Below are 18,711 nucleotides of genomic sequence, written 5' to 3'. Positions count from 1 at the left end.
AGTAGTATAACGTGAAACTACATGCTTAGGGCTTCATTTTGATATAAAATACGAAGAAAATGGTTGATAAATGACTGAGAACAAGGAGATTGAAAAATCTCCAGTTTTTTGGCCACCGGAAAAACCAGTCCGGCGAGCCGAGGTAGGAGACGGGCGTGGGTCCGTACCCCTCCCGGCGCGTGGGGGCGCGTGCGGCTTCAGAAAATTCTTCTAAAAATTTCTCGACGTCCGTGACGTCGAGTAGGTCGATGTGGTATATTCATATACCCAAATTGAGCACCGTATGAGAAGTTATTTCAAATTGTCGGTTATGTGCTTTAATTAACGTTGTTATAATTGTTTCGCATATAAGTGACACCTATCCTGAGGACGAGCGCATCTAGGGACGTCACGGGGGTTACGACCCATCGACTTACCAGTGAGTGGGCAGTTTTGTTTTCAGTATATACCTATATACTATTGATTTTCCCAGAAATTGAATTTATATGAAAGTATGTTTTCAAATGCCATGCATGCATATTATGAATTATATGAATTGATATTGATGCATATATATATGTGAATTGGTGCTGTGGACGCACAGGTGAGTATTAGGTGAGTTTTATGTTACTCATGTGAATCATTGATGATGTGAATTGTGTTGGGAGCTCATAACCTGCACCCATGGTGTTAGTGCTTATATTATTCACCGCACCGCACGCTCACCTTGGATCCAATTAGGTGCATGTCGTACAGACCATGAGAGGGTTCCGACATGCTAGTTGTACAGATCACTAGAGGTGGTTCCGACTAGTGGGTGACCTTAGATTATGCGCGCAGATGATTGATGAGAGAAGCACTAGAGCGTATCATTACACCATTCTTGTCGTACAGACTACTTCAGGTAGTTCCGACTTATGTGCAGAGTAGTGCCGTACAGGTCACCGTGGTGACTCCGGCTGGGTTGGATATTGAGCTATGGAATTAACCGTACAGGACCAACTGCAGGGTCTCCGGTTGATTCATTATGTCACATGTTATTTTGATGCATCCATGTTTTGTTATTGACATTTATGGCATGGCATATTCCTGGATTTGTGATAGATTGGTGATTTGTGACGTATGAGGTTTTATATACTATTATGTTATTTTATGGGAAAGTATACAGGTTTTACAGTGAGGGGTTAGAAATGTTTTAAATGAAATGTTTTGGAAAACTTTGGTTTTACTGACCCACTCAATTTTGTTTTTACGCCCCTCCAGGTTCTAGTTAGCAGTTGGTGGCTCACGAAGTTTTCTTCGGCGTTCTGACAGACTTCCTGCATGTAGGACTCACCTGCGGGTGTTGTAATTTAATTATAGTCCTACTTGATTGCACCTAGTTTTTATGCTCTGAAATTGTGTACTGCACACTTAAACTCACTCTAGCATGCTAGTTGGATATTACTGCTAGTAGTTAGTTTATATTCCTTCGTATTTCTCATATCCTTTGCTTCCGCATCGCACTTTTGGTTACGTCACACTCACGTGACGGCCAGCACGCCTTGATTCTAGGATCGGGGTGTGTCATTTGAACTTGATAAAACAATACTAATAAAACAAAATTTTCAAACTGGGCCCACATCAACCCACTCCCTCTTCCAATTTCTACAACAAAAATATTATTTTTATCCACATTTGTTGGTGGATAGAAATGATACAAATGATAGTAAATCAATAAAATAGAATGTACCTATATAAGTTTAAAAAATGGAATAGTGAAAAATTGAATTGGTGCATATAAGATTATACAAACTTATTGTAGTTTTATTTATATTTTGGAAATGTTTGAATTGAAAATTAATTAGGAATTTAATAAGGGTGTGAGTATTAAAGCTCTAAATCAATTACTAATTTTTATTATAAAAATGATAAACTTACATGTAATTCATTATAAAAATGATGTAATTTACCGATAACGTCCTAAGCAATTCTTTACTTTCACAAAAAAAAATATTAACATAGGCTGCGTTTGGTACAGCTTCTAGGGGCACCAAGGTGTTGGGTAAAAAAGTTCTCTCCAACTAAATTTTACATGCATTTTAACTTTTGGTTTCTTTCTTACAACTATCAAGTAGTTTACATTCAGTTTCTTAAAACTACCAAATAATATCTTGCTGAATTTTTACCTTCTGCATAGTTCATTATTCCGTATTTTATCAGTTCATCTTGTACTGTTTAAATGCTAATTGAACGACATAACTTTTGTCCCCGAGGATAATCTAAAAGGAAAACTAATGAAAATGATTTGAAAACTTTGAGTTTTAACGATAAAGACAAAATAAAAGGTAAAGTGAATAGTACCAGGATTGACTTTTTAGTGTAAAAATGTGGTTTTTCGTTAAAGTAAACAGTACCGGGAGCTTTTCGTTAAAGTTCCCTAATCTAAATCTGCAGTGTTGGTGCCTACCTTGCTGGTCGTTCGTTTTTTATCAGTCGATCATGCCACTGAAATTGTAGCCAGTTTGGGATGAATTTTAGTTTAACGTACGGGCTTTTAGGCTTTTAGCATCCTTGATAACAGATGAGGTGTCCGGGATAGCTTAATAAGTTTCGATCTCATTGCAGTTCAATGGCAGGTTGAAAATTTCGTTGGTGTTTGTGTTTGTACACTTGCAGTATATGGATGTTTTTTTATTTCATGTAAAATTGTCTTAATCTCGTAATCTTTTATGCAACCTTCAACCAAGAATTTGCCTTTTTTTTTTTTTTTTTTTAAATTTTGTATGCCTTCTTGGTTATACATGTTAATTTCTCATCAAGTGGAGTGCTTGCGTTCTCATAGTATAGTACGCCACGAATTGAACCCTGATAACTTCTCTTTTCTGAGCATTCACTTTGAAACATATTATCGTGTTGTATTGTACTGCATCAATTTAGAGGTAACTCTAAAAATATGAGGAAGGTTTTCGAAGCTGCCTTCGGAAACCTACATGTGCTTTGCAACAGAGCTCAGATATGTGTTCCTCCCTTTTTGCATAGATCAAGTTTCTTATATATGCCATGCATGCGAAGGTTATAATTAGTGTAGCATTGTCTGCAGCCTGCAGGGAAAGGAGCCCTTGGCTTCTCGTAAGCGGATATAAATACAAGAACGAAGCGTAAATCTGAGGGGTTTTGGGTAAATCAAGTGCTTCAGTAAAACTTCTATGACTAATTAACTTGCGTGATACGATACAAATGAACAAGCATAACACATACACACACTATTTATTTCTGTTACAGATTTACACTTCCAGAAGACCAAGGCTTTTCTTGATTTCTGATCTGTTTATATTAATTTATCATCTTCCGCTGAGGTCTGTGAGTGGACTCATTTGACCTTCAGCCACATTAGATTCTGTATCGTCTTTGAATGATGGAGGCATGGCTGGCCACACAAAAGCAGGTCGTTCTTGGGGCAAAGCTGGCGGATCATCTTCCCTTGTAAGAACCGTAAGGACGGTTCTCATAGATGGCCTCTCATGTGGGTTAGGGTGGCAACACGATAACCCTAGCATCAGCACGCATGCCATATCATCCTCGTCAATGTCTCCATCCATTCTTGAATCAACAGCTTCAAGGATCCTTCCTCTGCTATAAAGATCCCACAGCCAATACACTATGCTGTTGTTGTAGTTGTTCTGTTCGTTTTGATTACCAGGCCTTCGTCCACAGACAACTTCTAGCATAAGAACACCAAATGCATAAACATCGGTCTCAACAGTGGCCCTTCCAGTAAGAAATGTCTCCGGAGCCATGTAGCCTGGCGTTCCTGCAATCTCATTAGTGGAGTGGTGAGTCAAGTTACTCTGCTGAATGGTACGCGCAAGCCCAAAGTCTCCCAGCCTCGCGATGAAATCTGAGTCCAACATGATATTGCTGGCTTTGATGTCTCTGTGAAGCACTCTCTTCTCGCATCCATTGTGAAGATAATCTAGCGCCTGAGCAACTCCAAATATTATGCTGCGCCTTCTTTCCCAGCTCAGTGTTGGTTTGCCCATCTCCGTGCCAAGACTCTCGTCCCTGTATACAAATCTGTCTAGGCTTCCATTTGGCATGAACTCATAAACGATAAGAAGCTCATGGCTTTCGTAGCACCATCCAATTAGTTTGACCAGATTTTTGTGACGAAGGCTGCCGATTGTGGTGACTTCTGCTATGAATTCTTGCTTGCCTTGACGCGAATTCTTTGAGACTCGCTTGACTGCTATCTCTTTATCTCCCAGGAGTCCCTTATAGACGGTTCCGAAGCCACCTTTTCCGAGCTCGTTCTTGGGATTGAATCTGCCTGCTGCTCTTTGAAGTTCTTTCAGTTTGAATTTTGTTGGAGCCATGGAAGTTGTTTGGATCTCATCTTGAATCCTCGGAAGCACATCCTCCTTTTCACCTCGCCTTGTCCAGAAGAAGTAACAAGAAACTCCAGTTACCAAAAGTAGTACTACTACTGGGACCATAATCCAAACCCACAGCAGGTTTGAATCTTCATCTATATGCGAAGAGTTGAACTCCCACGACCGGATGCAATTTAGCTGAGTCTTATTGCCTGTGGAAGCTGAGAATCCGACATAGACCTCCTGCGAAAGATAGGCAGAGAGATTTACAGTGTAAAACAAAACTAGAGCATTCTCCATTCCTTCCCTAGTTTCATTGGTCTGGGAAACAAAGACTGTGATGTTCTGGTTGGCATACTCAATTCTCACTGTGTAATTTGTTCCGCTTGATAGATTAACACCATAGCCAAGCAAAGGCACTTGTTGAATCGAGTAAACGCTGTTTATGTCCAACCCCACATGGTTGTCATCCACATCTTCTGCGTAGCTCTTTCTTGTGTCGAATTCTACTGCAACTATTTTAGCTTTAGCAGATCCGTTTGACGTTGCATTTACAATTCCAAGCCATTCACCCTCGCTGTTCTCCGGAAGAGTGGGGCTTTCAGTTAAGATAAACGCCAAGCCTTCACCACTTGGATTGGTTTTGGGATCGATTTTAAGTACAAAGGTAGAATTGAAAGAAGCTTTGCCTTTCCCCCAAAGTTTGAATCGTTTTTTATACAAAAACCTTCCAGCTTGGTTCATGATGGAGGCCTCGTTACTAACATCAGGAGTTACCTGGACGGCGTTTAAATATATACGAGAGTTTTCGAATAGAAAATCCTTATCATTAATGTGGTCTCGAAATGGGGTATAGCTAAAATTCAAGCTTCTTGCTGGATTAACAGCACAAAAGTGCAAGAGGGCTAGTAGGACTGCAGACCTTCGCATCGAAGAAACTTGCATCCTACTCATGAAGGTTTTCTGGTACAGAGTTCGAGAGATCGAAAGAAATCCAAGGAAGAAGGTGAGGGTTAATTTCAAAATTCAAGTAGGAGGAGGACACAGTTTTGCAATATATTTAAGCTGATTGAGGTCAGTTTAATGACCTGTACTAGAAAGAGACGTCGATCGAGAATTGTATTTTGCTCATATTATTTAGCATCATGATGGTTACTTGAGGATTGAAAAGTCAACAGAACTGGGGTAACTGAATTCATTTTGAGAGCTGCTAGATCCACCTCCTTGTCTTATTTTCTCACCCACGTTATATTTACACCCACCATAAAAAGTTAAAAAATTAAAATGTTATTTTCTCACCCACTATTATTCCTAAAATAACCCTTTATATATATATATATATACTTAGAGATAAAAAGTCACAGAGCTATGCTTCAATTATACGATGTCGACAAATCAAGATGACCCACATAAAATTATCTTTTACCTCTTCTTTTACCTCTTCGACGGAAACATAATCATCTACTTCGTCCATAGAAACATCATCTTCTAAGTTCATTCTTTTGCTTTCTCAGAATGAAAGGAGATGAGAATGATGAGTTAGGGTTTAAGGGAGACAAATTGTCTAAACATAGCGTGAGAGTTATCACGCCCAAACTTTTCTTTTTTCTTTTTAATTAAAAAAAAGTAATGCAAAAGGGGGTAACTAAGGTCCTTATTAGTCATATTACAAATTGACAAATTTGTAATTAAAAAATTTATTAAAAGGTGAGTGAGAAGATAAGACATTGGAGTGGGAATAACAGCTCTCTTCATTTTTTATACTTATGAACCTGTTTTTTATCCTAACGAAATTTACAAGGAAAGTTCACTCATAAGGAAGAAGGTGAAAAAAAAAATTTAGAGGAAAAAGTAAAGTCAAGATGAATGTTAATCATGTAAATGTAACAGGAAAAAGACTTATGTTTACCAGGATGCCACAATGACAGTGATCTTGTAACAGACTAACAACTAGACAAAGTACTCTTACTCACGATCATTTGGTTTAGCAGCACACAATCTCCACTTTGTTGGTTAAAACATACTAATCTTGTTATGACTACTTTATTTAAGTCATCATGTCATATGGTCAGAGAAACAGAGTAATCCAGCCCGATGCTTTCCCCTCTTGTTGTTTCACCTATTTTTATGATTTTTGTTTGTCAAAGTGAAACAGTAGATTTGTGTGAACGGGTGACCCATTAATTTAAACAGTAGATTTGTGTGAACGGGTGTTAACGGGTGACCCATTAATTTAACGGTTTGAGTTTGAATAACGTATTAGCTTTGTTTGTACCGTACTTGACCAATCCCGAAACTACTGAGCACCGATCAACGTTATACCGTTAAGGACCCATAAAAGTTTCCCTCCAACCAGGAGGCCAATCACAGCGCGACACATGTCGACATCAGAAGCCAATCATAGCACGACACGTGTCAACATCAGAAGCCAATCACAACACAACACATGTCAATATCAGAACAAAGCTAGAAACTCTCTTCTATAAAAGGAGATCATTCTCCCACAATATTTCCTAATGTCATTTGTACTAAATCATTCACTAGTACTCACAAAAGCAGAGCTTGAACCTGTGTACTTGGTAAACCCTTCACAATTAATGAGAACTCCTCTACTTCGTGGACGTTGCCAATCTGGGTGAACCACGTACATCTTATGTTTGCTTCCCTGTCTCTATCCATTTACATACTTATCCACACTAGTGACCGGAGCAATCTAGCGAAGGTCACAAACTTAACACTTTCTGTTGTACCAAAGTCCTCACTGATTTTGTGCATCAACATTTGGCGCCGTCTGTGGGAACGACACTTATTCCCACTATCTTCAGCTTTGTCAAGCTGGTTTCCACCATTCGTACACTCTCTTTTAACCAGGCATCCCTCTCCAACATGGGGAGCCAAGGAAGCCACAACACGCAGAATGACACCCCTCTTGCACCTGGTGCGAAGCAACGAAAGAAGGAACAAAAGAAGTTTGCTCTTCAGGTTAAAGTCGATGAGCTGGCTGCTCAGAACAACAAGATAGCGATGAAGAATGAGATCCTCCAAAAGCAGTATGAGAAAGTCTTCGAGATGCTCCACGAGGCTAGATATACTAAAACACACGAACTCAACACCCTTGTGGAAGTTAACCATCAATTGGGTGCCCTACAACACGGAGGGTCATTTGCCCTCGACATGGGTATTCCTGTTGAGGAGCGAGCTACTCATCGAAATGGCGACCAACATGATACTTCTCTTAACCTAACTGCTTTGACCCGAAGCATGATGAGTGGAAGAATGCACCTCCTTACAGAAGGAGTGGAAGGATCGAAAACCGTCTTTCGCGACTGTCGAGACTTCCTAAAGCAACGTCGAGACAATCTCATCCATGTAAGCTCAAAGATCAATGACCCTAAGGTCTCTGAAAGACTCGGTCCCCTTCCATGTCCTAGGCCGGCTACCAATTTGGGGAAAGGGCAACAAGTCGTAGAGAAACACGAAAGTATAGGGGACTCAGAGATGTTCTGACAGACATACCTTGGAAGTCAGTACGGCGAGTCCAGGGAAAAATCACATGCTCTTGATCAAACCTTCCTACTTCCAAGAGGAGATGGAGATTTACAAAAGAAAGCTCCAGTGGTACATGACTCCACTCAGGACCCCTTTGTCCTACAGCTCCGTAAGGAAGTAAACAAGTTGAAGGCTGAACGACAAGCTGAGATACCTGATTGGAACCAACCTAGGCCTGGCCCTCTTACAAGGAGGATCCTCAACACCCCCTCCAAGCAAAGACAAAGAAGAAGCTTGGCTTGCAACTCTATACTGGAAAGGAGGACCCGATTGAACACCTTAACCTCTTTGAGTTCACCATGGCATACCAGATGCACACCGACGAAGAGCGATGTCTTCTTTTCCCTTCCACCCTCTCTGGCGAAACTCTAAACTGGTATTGCCGTCTTCCACCTGAGATGGTAAACTCATTTGAGGAATTGAGGAAACTGTTTGTTTCTCAACATATTTTCCAGACCGATCGCTTACACTCTACGGATGACTTATACACTATTCGCTAGAATCCAGACGAGTCATTACGTATGTATGCTGGCTGTTTTAGCCATGAGTATTCCCGATGTGCTGAGGCAGACGACAAGACTGCCCTCAAAGCCCTCAAAGCCAACACTTGGAAGACTTACTCTGAGGTGATGGCGCAGGCTTATAACCATGCCTCTGTCGAGGCAAGGACATACCAAGAGAAACCCCCAACAACCATCCCCTATCAGCAAGTGGGGAGTGGAAGCCAGACCCACCAAAATGAGAAAACCTCAACCTTCCAAACGGCAGCGGTGCCTCCCCCTGCCTTACTTAATACTTTGCCAAGTCAACAGACATATCAATCTCAGGGCAAAAGGAAAGATTTCCATCCTCAGCAGTCTCATTTTAGTAAAAGGAGTAAGGGACATTACTGCGATAACTAAAGGTATCGCCACGATAATCCCCGACCCCAGGCAGTCAACACAGCGGGTCAAGCACGTGTCAGGACAAGCCCTACCTCGAGGTATGAGGCATACACACCTTTGAACGCCACATGCGTGGCCATTTACCCCAGCATAGCACACCTGGTACCGAAGCCAAAGTCGAGGCACCCAGATTACAAGCCCACTAAAAACACGGGCACATTTTGCTGCTACCACGAGCATAACGGTCATGACGGCGAGAAGTGTATCACCCTTCGTGATCATATTGAAGCTTTGGCACGTGAAGGAAAAATTGATCAATTCCTCCTTCACCCTCAAAAGGGTAACCGTAACCAATGCCAGGTGAATGTGATATATTCCATAAGTGGCGGCACACCCATATCTAAATCTTCCAACAGGGCCATGAAAAATAGCGAACGAGCTTTAAGGCCTGGCCACCAAGTGTTTCACGTGGAAGACATCAGGGGAGGCAAGTTTCAAAAGCCTAACTAGGATCCAATATGTTTCTACCCTGAGAAAGAAAAAGGTATCATCTACCCTCACAATGACCGACTGATCGTGGAAGCTCACATAGCGAACTTTGAAGTACGACGAATCTTGATAGACACGGGGGCTTTGGTCAATATCATGTTTGCTGAAGCTTTCAGGGCACTTAATGTAGTTGAACACTTACTCGATCGCTCGATTTCTCCTCTGATAAGCTTCTCTGGTGATATCGTGCAACCTTTAGGAAGCATACACTTACCTTTCACCATTGGTACATGCCCTTACACAGCTACCATTACCACTAACTTCCTGGTGGTTGATTGCCCAACGGTATCCACACATATGTTGTTGATGAAATTTCTAACCCCCTATGGCAATGGTTACATCAGAGGAGAGCAACTTAGTGCACGATCATGTTACAACACTTCGGTCGAGCAACAACATCTGCCTGTGCCCAAGGAAACCCTTTCTATACATGACTAAGTCATAAAGACCAGCCCAAACGAAGCCAACTTGGATCTTCACGGTGGCAACAGTCAACCTGACGATCCTCGAGATGACTCTTTCACCCAGCAAGCACAACCTGCTGAAGAGTTGGAGAAGGTCTCTATCTCAAAAGATTATCCGGATCGAATGGTGAAGATTGACACCACTTTGTCACCACCCATTCGGTTGGCATTGATCTCTTTTTTACAATAGAACACTAAGGTCTTTGCCTGGTCATACAAGGACATGCCAGACATCTCTCCCAATATCATTTGTCATCGCTTAAGCATTGACCCCAAGACCAAGCAATGAGACAAAAGCGAAGATCTTATGACACTGAACGGTACAAGGCAATGAAGGTAGAAGTTGAAAAACTCAAAGGCATAGGCTTCGTCTGCGAAGTCAATTACCCAACATTGGTAGTAAATGTGGTCATTGTTAAAAAAAGTCAGACCAAAGAAAGTCTCATGCTCCAAAAGGTCTTGTGGAGAATGTGTGTCGACTACACTGACCTAAACAAATGATGCCCGAATGATAGCTTTCCTCTTCCTCTCATTGACAGACTTATAGACTCTACAACAGGGTGTGAAATCCTGAGCTTCATGGATGCTTACTCAGGATACAACCAAATCCTCATGAACCTTCCGGACCAAGAACACACAGCCTTTACTACTGACAGGGGACTATATTGCTATAAAGTCATGCCCTTCGGCCTAAAGAATGCAGGGACGACTTATTAGAGACTGTCAATTCAATGTTCACTGAACAGATTCGGAAGAGCATGAAAGTTTACGTTGATGATATGCTAGTCAAGATCAAACATGTTGACCAACACATCACCAACCTATCTGAAACTTTCACCATTCTGAAGAGGTATCGAATGAAGATTGAACTCCAACAAATGTGCCTTCGGCGTAGGCTCTGGCAAAATCTTGGGCTTCATGATTAGCCAACGAGGCATTGAAGCTAATCCCGAGAAGATCCAAACAATCCTCGACATGAAGGAACCAGTAACTTCAAAAGACATCTAGGCTCACTTAAGGGATGTCGCCTACAAGCAGCGAATCTCCAACTACTATGACTCAAGGGTCAAACCTCGTTATTTCAAAGTGGGGGATTGGGTATTGAAGAAAAGATTACTCTGCGACAGAGTCCTGAGTGAATGAACACTTAGTCCAAACTGGGATGGACCGTTTGAAGTTATTGGCATCAGTCGCCCTAACTCCTACAAGCTTAAAAGCTCCAATGGCAAGACCCTTAGCCATCCATGGAACGCTGATCACTTGAAGTACTATTACAAGTAAACTCACATTGTACAAGTGTTAAGCTTCAGCCGTTCAGCATCCTATGTAACAAAGACCATTTGGCATGAATTCAATAAAGAGGTGATTTAGACAACTCGGTCTTAATCCTCTTACATTCTTAGCAATGAAACACTCGGGGTCAAAGCTTCAACATAAATGCTTCCAATGTGCCTTGGCACCTTGCCCTTATTCTCACCAACTAGGTGATGAAGGAACTTACCTTCGTGCCACCAACCAGGTGATGAAATGTACAACCCGTACTCTAATATTATTTGGCAACTTGCCACTCTTATCACCAACCAGGTGAAGAAGGAACTCACCTTTGTGCCACCAATCAGGTGATGAAATGTACAGCCTGTACTCTAATATTATTTGGCAACATGCCACTCTTAGCACCAACTAGATGAAGAAGGAATTGATCTTCGTGCCACCAACCTGGTGATGAAATGTGATGAAGGAACTCACCTTCGTACCATCAACCAGGTGATGAAAGCAACTCACCATTCATTCCAACAACTAGAAGACGAGTTGTACAACTTATACATGTGAACTCCTAGCATTCACAAATAATAAAAAACCCTCAAGCTTTACAACTCAACTAGGGGAGCACTTATGCAAACACTACAACTCGTAGAAAGCTTCACACACTCTTCATCAAGACTGTTCGAAGCAAATTCAATTTATATGGTTCATCCAAACCTTCGACTACTACAAGGTGTGGCTTGTATATGTTGTCTCTCCTACATTTTCAAATTTCCAGTTTTCCCAAAAACAAAAAAATCAAAAAAGGGAAATTGGGAAATTCAACAAAGCTTCATCAATGGAGGGCAACTACAATTCTCAAAAACTTCACACACTCTTGATCAAGACAGTGTAAAGCAAAACCAATTTATGGTGCCAACAAAAGCTTCAACACAAAAGCTTCACCTACAAAGCTTCAACTCCAAAGCTTCACCTACAAAGCTTCAACACAAAAGCTTCACCTACAAAGCTTCAACTCCAAAGCTTTACCTACAAAAGCTTCAACTCCAAAGCTTCACCTACAAAAGCTTCAACTCCAAAGCTTCACCAACAAAGCTTCAACACAAAAACTTCACCTACAAAGCTTCTACTCCAAAGTTTCACCTACAAAAGCTTCAACTCCAAAGCTTCAACTCCAAAGCTTCACCTACAAAAGCTTCAACTCCAAAGCTTCACCTACAAAAGCTTCAACTCCAAAGCTTCACCTACAAAGCTTAAACACAAAAGGTTCACCTGCAAAAGCTTCACCTACAAAGCTTCAACTCCAAAGCTTCACCTACAAAGCTTCAACTCCAAAGCTTCACCTACAAAAGCTTCAACTCCAAAGCTTCACCTACAAAGCTTCAGCACAAAAGCTTCACCTACAAAGCTTCAACACAAAAGCTTCACCTACAAAGCTTCAACTCCAAAGCTTCACCTACAAAAGCTTCAACTCCAAAGCTTAACCTACAAAACTTCAACACTAAAGCTTCACCTACAAAGCTTCAACACAAAAGCTTCACCTACAAAAGCTTCACCTGCAAAGCTTCAACCCAAAAGCTTCACCTACAAAAGCTTCAACACAAAAGCTTCACCTACAAAAGCTTCACCTATAAAGCTTCAACCCAAAAGCTTCACCTACAAAAGCTTCAACACTAAAGCTTCACCTACAAAAGCTTCACCTACAAAGCTTCAACACTAAAACTTCACCTACAAAAGCTTCACCTACAAAGCTTCAACACAAAAGCTTCACCTACAAAAGCTTCACACACTCTTGATCAAGATAGTGTGAAGCAAAATCAATTCATAGTACCCAACAAAGCTTCAACCTCAAAGCTTCACCTACAAAGCTTCAACACCAAAGCTTCACCTACAAAGCTTCACCTATAAAGCTTAAAATAAAATAAAATAAAAAATATATATATATATATATTTTTTTTTTTTCTGAAATTCGAAAAATCGAAAATTAAAAAAAAAAAATTGCTTAGGCTTTCTCTTCTTTGGGCCTAACAACTTTAATAACAAATATATATGAATGAGGAGTTTTGGGCTACCACTTAGAAAGGAAAATGGTGAAGTTTTGTTACTTTGGAAACTTGGCTACTAGCAAGACGACACCTCCTTCGTCAACTCCCTCGACCGGAGACTTGGGGGACTCCTACCATATGCTACTGCACCTTGATACTCGGAAGTTTCACAACCACTCAGTAACTTGGATTTTTCAAGTCTCTAACCGAGAAGTTTTCCTCACTTGGGAAATTAAGGGAGCACTACCTCAACCTACATGCTTCACTCATAAAGCTTCAACATACAAGCTTCAACAAAAGAAAAAATTCAAAGAACTTAGTGAAGAAGGCTTTGGTGTGTTTAACACAATACGTTGAAATGAAGCAAAGCTTATTTATTGATATCTCCGATAAGTTACAATTATGTACATATACATGAATCAAAATAAACAAACAAGAGGGAGTCTTCACAAAGGTTGCTAAGGAGAAGTCTCAGCAGTCGGTAGAGCCCCAGAAAGAGAAGGCACCAGAGGGTGATCATTCGGAGCCTCAGTACTGGGCAGAACCCCAAAAGGAGGAGGCACCAGAGGTTGATCATTTAGAGCTTCATTACGCGGTACAACCCTAGAAGACGAAGGTAATAAATGCCTTTGGAACAAACCCACAAACCTCTGATGATCAAGTAAAATCCGACCATCAGATTCTTGCAACTGATCAAGCTTCTTCTTAATGTTTGTAGCATAGTCATGAACGAGCCTGTGCAACTGTTTATTCTCATGCTTGAGCCCTCTAATCTTCTGTTTGAGACTTATCACTTCAGCCGCCAATGATTCAACTTGGCGGGTTCGAGCAAATAGGTGTTGGGCCATATTAGACACAGAACTTGCACACTGAACACTGAGAGCCAGAGAATCCTTAACAGGCAACTCATCAAACCGTTTGGAAAGTAGTCTGTTATCTTTGGGAGTGAGAAGGTTCCTGGCCACTACCGCATCGGTCATATCATTCTTCATCACAGAGTCCCCAACGGTAAGATGACCAGTAGGGGGTAAGAAGGATGGGCGCCATATGTTGTCTTAAGGAGGCATGGATGCCTATTCACCAAAGTTCAAGTCAAAACGACGGTCAGATGGGCCAGACATTTTCAGAAATGATGAAGGAGAAATAAGGTCTAATAAATCTCTGAAGTACGAAAATAAAGGGAAAATTCCTATAAACAATAACTCTCTGAATGTACTTTTTGCATACAATTGGTGCCCCTATAAAAGAAAGGGCAGCAGGGCCATTTGTTCAAAAATTGAAGAGGCACCACTCTCCGGATTTCGAGAAGCAGATTTTCCTGAGTAAAATATGTCAACAATCCCCACACGCAACATCAGCTCTTCGGGTACCACAGATAACTTTGCCAAAGATCTCTGACAAAGTTTAGACACATAAATTTTGAAGGTCCAGCTACCCTACCATTACCCACAAGGGTAAAGGAACAGCACCACTGCTTGATAACTAGAAAGTCCCTATGCGTGTCAACCTCTGTGCTCCGTGGCAAGGCAGACTCACAAAAATGCCCAACCTTTACTCACATCGAGAAAACACTCCCAACATGATTACTTGCTCAACGAAGAGGCACCGTCATTCGAATCTCGAGAGCTAGACTCCCACCAGGATTGCTTTCTTAAAAATCGAAGAGGCACCGCTCTCCGAATCTTGAGAGCCAGACTCCCACCAGGATTGCTTTCTCAAAAATTGAAGAGGCACCGCTCTCCAAATCTCGAGAGCTAGACTCCCACCAAGATTGCTTTCTCAAAAATCGAAGAGGCACCGTTATCCGAATCTCGAAAGCCAGACTCACAATAGGATTGCTTTCTCAAAAATCGAAAAGGCATCGCTATCTAAATCTTGAGAGCCAGATCCCCAATAGGATTGCTTGTTCAAAAATCAAAGAGGCAATGCTTTCCGAATCTCGAGAGCCAGATCCCCAACAGGATTGCTTGTTCGAAAACCGAAGAGGCACCGCTCTCCAAACTTTGAGAGCCAGATTTCCTTGGATAAAATTTGTCTGCAATCTTCACACGTGAATCTTGCAACATCAGCTTTCCAGATACCACAGACCACTTTTTCAAAGTGCTCTGACAAAGTTAAAACACGTGAATCTTGCAGCTCCTTCTATATTGCTATGACCGAGAAGGGTAAAGGAACATCGTTACTACTCGATGTTTTGACAATTCCTATATATGTCGACCTCCATCATCCATAGCCAGGCAGACCTGCAAATAAATAAAAAATGCTCAACTTTTCTTCATATCCGAGAGGGCACTCTCAGCAGAGTCTCTCGAAATACTCAACTTCTTTTCCCCCCGATAATACCTTTGCAAACAAGCCACACCAGAGCAAGAGTATTTCATATCATCAGGGTTAAAAGCAAGAGTATCCCATATCATGCTTTTTCCCTGTCTTTTCCTTTGCCCTTGCTCTTACTTGCAGGACAAGGAGAAAGAACGCAATCAGTCGGAACCTGAAGTCAAACTTCCGATCTGGAACTGATTGCCCGGAATCTTTGCATGGTTGCTTGCCTAGCATTGCTCTCGAGTACTCATCCTCAACTGTTGTCAAGGTCACGAATCCCTTCGGCAAATACCTCAAAACAGTTGATACACTGAAGCTGCCCAGCATGGATGAGTAGTTGAGAAGTAGTGCTCTGAAGGACCATTCAAATGCAAAGGTTGCGCACCACTTCTGCGATGTAAAAGATTGAAGCAGAAGGTTCAACGATGAGCTGGAACAGATCACTATAGCACGACGCCCTGCCTGCAGAACCGCATAATCCAGATGGAGGAGTCTAAGTCAAATCCAAGCTCGACATCGTTGCCCTATCCGAATAGCTCAAGAAGCTTCAACAACCTTTCGCTGACGCCGTCGCCAAAGAGCAAAGCTTCACCATGCCACATCCACTACTTTGTCAACAGCAAAAGTATCCCATATCATTAGGGTCGAACGTATTCTAGATTTGATGGACTTGTTTTGACCCTCAAATTCTTGAGTCGGCCATATACTCTGGAGGAAACCAAAAAACCCTCCAACCCAGTTCAAGAATAAGCTTGTGGAAAGTTACTTCTTCAAAAGCAAAAGTATCTCATATCATCTATTCTCCTTTTTCTTCTCTTTATCCTTCTTGCTGCCTACAAGATAGGGAGAATGAGAACAATCAGCCGGAACTCGAAATCAAACTTCTGATCTGTTACTGATTGCTTGGAACTCTGATTGCTTACCTTGTCTGTCACCTTTTTCGGCAGATCTCCTAGCTCGGCGACTTGGGGGACTCCTACTACATGGTTTGTATCACGCTTGACCAAGCCTGAAACTACAAGTAAGCTTCAAGTGAAATTGATACATTACCTTGTGCATCTCCACTGGTTAAAGATACCACCCCTGGATGGAGGAAAAATACTTCCAGAGAAGATGTCACATTTACCTATGAGACAGATAAGGCAAGTGAAAATGATATCACACTTCGGTACTTAGAAGTTTTGTAATTACTCAGCGGCTTAGATCTTGCAAGTCCCCAACCGAGGAGTTTCCCTCACTTGGGAACTTAGGGGAGCACTGTTTGTACCATACTTGACCAATCCCGAAACTACTGAGCACCAGTCAACGTTATACCGTCAAGGACCCAGAAGAGTTTCCCTCCAACCAGGAGGCCAATCACAACGCGACACGTGTCGACATCAGAAGATAATCATAACGCGACACGTGTCAATATCAGAAGCCAATCACAACACGACATATGTCAATATCAAAACAAAGCTAGAAACTCTCTTCTATAAAAGGAGATCATTCTCCCACAATATATACTAATGTCATTTGTACTAAATCATTCACTAGTACTCACAAAAGGAGAGCTTGAACCTATGTACTTGTGTAAACCCTTCACAATTAATGAGAACTCCTCTACTCCGTGGACGTAGCCAATCTGGGTGAACAACGTACATCTTGTGTTTGCTTCCCTGTCTCTATCCATTTACATACTTATCCACACTAGTGAACGGAACAATCTAGCGAAGGTCACAAACTTAACACTTTCTGTTGTACAAAAGTTGCCAGATACGGAGTATGGTTCGATTTCGCAGTTTAGTTTGGATCGGAATACGCTAGTAACCTATAGTATTATTCATCAAAGAATTAACATAAACAATACGATTTTCAATTCGACTTGTTTTAAATTTATTAAAGAATATAATTATTTTAGGGAAATGTTAGTAGCACTCTAAAAATCCTATTTTACACTCTCTTACAAGTATTTTTCTTTCTAATTATAGAAAGCTAAGAGTGTCAAATAAGATTTTTGGATTGCTAATAACTATTGCCTTATTATATTGTAAACATATTGTAATTATACATTTTACAATTATATTTTGTAGTTGTCATCAAAAGATGAAAGCACATCAAAAGTAATTAATTTTCTTGATTGTTTACCCAAAATAATATAAAAAGTTCTTAATTGATAAAACCAATGTTCCAATCTTATAATATAAACTATTTTTCATATTGATAATAGCAATCTTATATTTTAATATAATTTTTTTGGATGTCAGTTTGAGCACAAGAAACCAATAAAACATGTTATTATTAATACATGTTTAACCTGATAACAAAATCCAAAATAAAACAAAATTTTCAAATTGGGCCCACATCAACCCACCAACATTCTTATAATATAAAAAACTAACGTTGTCTTTTAAGATAAAATATTTTCATGGATATCAAGTTTGAGCACAAGAAACTTAAAAAACATATCGTTTATACATGTTTGAACATGATAAAAAAAAAAAAAATTCAAATTGGGCCCACATCAACCCACTCCCTCTTCCAATTCCTATAACAAAAATATTATTCTTACCACTTATTTGTACTATCATTGTAACATCTGTCTAATAAAAATAGGACCTACATGCGTTGGCAAGCCCTACATCTAGCAGAGAGATGGTACAACTACATGGTAAATGTAGCATTTCCACTGTTTAGAATGAACCCAAACCAAACACATAAAAACTAGGGAAATACCCAGAATTATGACAGTTTCTTAATCTTGTGACAAAAATAGGACATTTCAAATATGCACACGGCAGGCATGCACACACAATCCACAACAATCGGAGAGAAATATGATTTTTCCTACACTTTGAAATGACCAAATTTTCCTCCCATATAAATGGGTTATCTAGAAATTTCAGCTCTCATTTCTCATTTTGTAGAGAGAAACAGAGAGGAGAGAGAGAAAATCTCTCTCCCCCAATTCTAGTTCAAAGAACCCTAACATACCCATCTTCTTCATCCAAGAGCTTTCTCTCTCTCTCTCTCTCTCTCTCTCTCTCTCTCTCTCTCTCTACACTTCAAATATGCACAAGAGCTCTCTCTCTAACTCACTCATCTTCTTTGATTTTTACCTTTTCATTCGTAGGTTTTGTGAACTGGGTTTGCTTAATTTTTCTTTTTGATTGATAGATTTTTGGAGTTGAAGTGATTGGTTTGGTGTTTCTTAGAGGAGACTCAAATCCTTCATTTTTTATTTTTTTATTTTTTTATCATTTCTCTGATTTATATGTGGGTTTTCATTTCTTTTGTCTTCTCCCTCCCTCTGCTCTCTCTTTTG

At 40.6% G+C, this 18,711-nt stretch overlaps 1 protein-coding gene across 1 annotated transcript; it reads right to left on the bottom strand.

The window, feature by feature from the left end:
- Positions 1-3,158: 3,158 nt before the first annotated feature.
- LOC103443277 (probable L-type lectin-domain containing receptor kinase S.5) lies at positions 3,159-5,416 on the bottom strand. The gene has a single exon (XM_008382095.3). It carries the CDS (start codon positions 5,283-5,285, stop codon positions 3,303-3,305), a length of 1,983 nt encoding a protein of 660 aa, XP_008380317.2. The 5' UTR covers positions 5,286-5,416; the 3' UTR covers positions 3,159-3,302.
- Between the last annotated feature and the right edge of the window lie 13,295 nt (positions 5,417-18,711).

The sequence above is a fragment of the Malus domestica genome, chromosome 12 (genome assembly GCF_042453785.1).
Source record: "Malus domestica chromosome 12, GDT2T_hap1".
In the NCBI taxonomy this organism is placed as follows: domain Eukaryota; kingdom Viridiplantae; phylum Streptophyta; class Magnoliopsida; order Rosales; family Rosaceae; genus Malus; species Malus domestica.
The sequence above is the reverse complement of the archived record's forward strand: the minus strand, read 5'-3'. Positions and strand labels throughout refer to the sequence as shown.

Coding starts and splice junctions, on each gene's coding strand:
- LOC103443277 (XM_008382095.3), bottom strand. CDS start 5,285: ATGAGTAGGATGCAAGTTTCTTCGATGCGAAGGTCTGCAGTCCTACTA.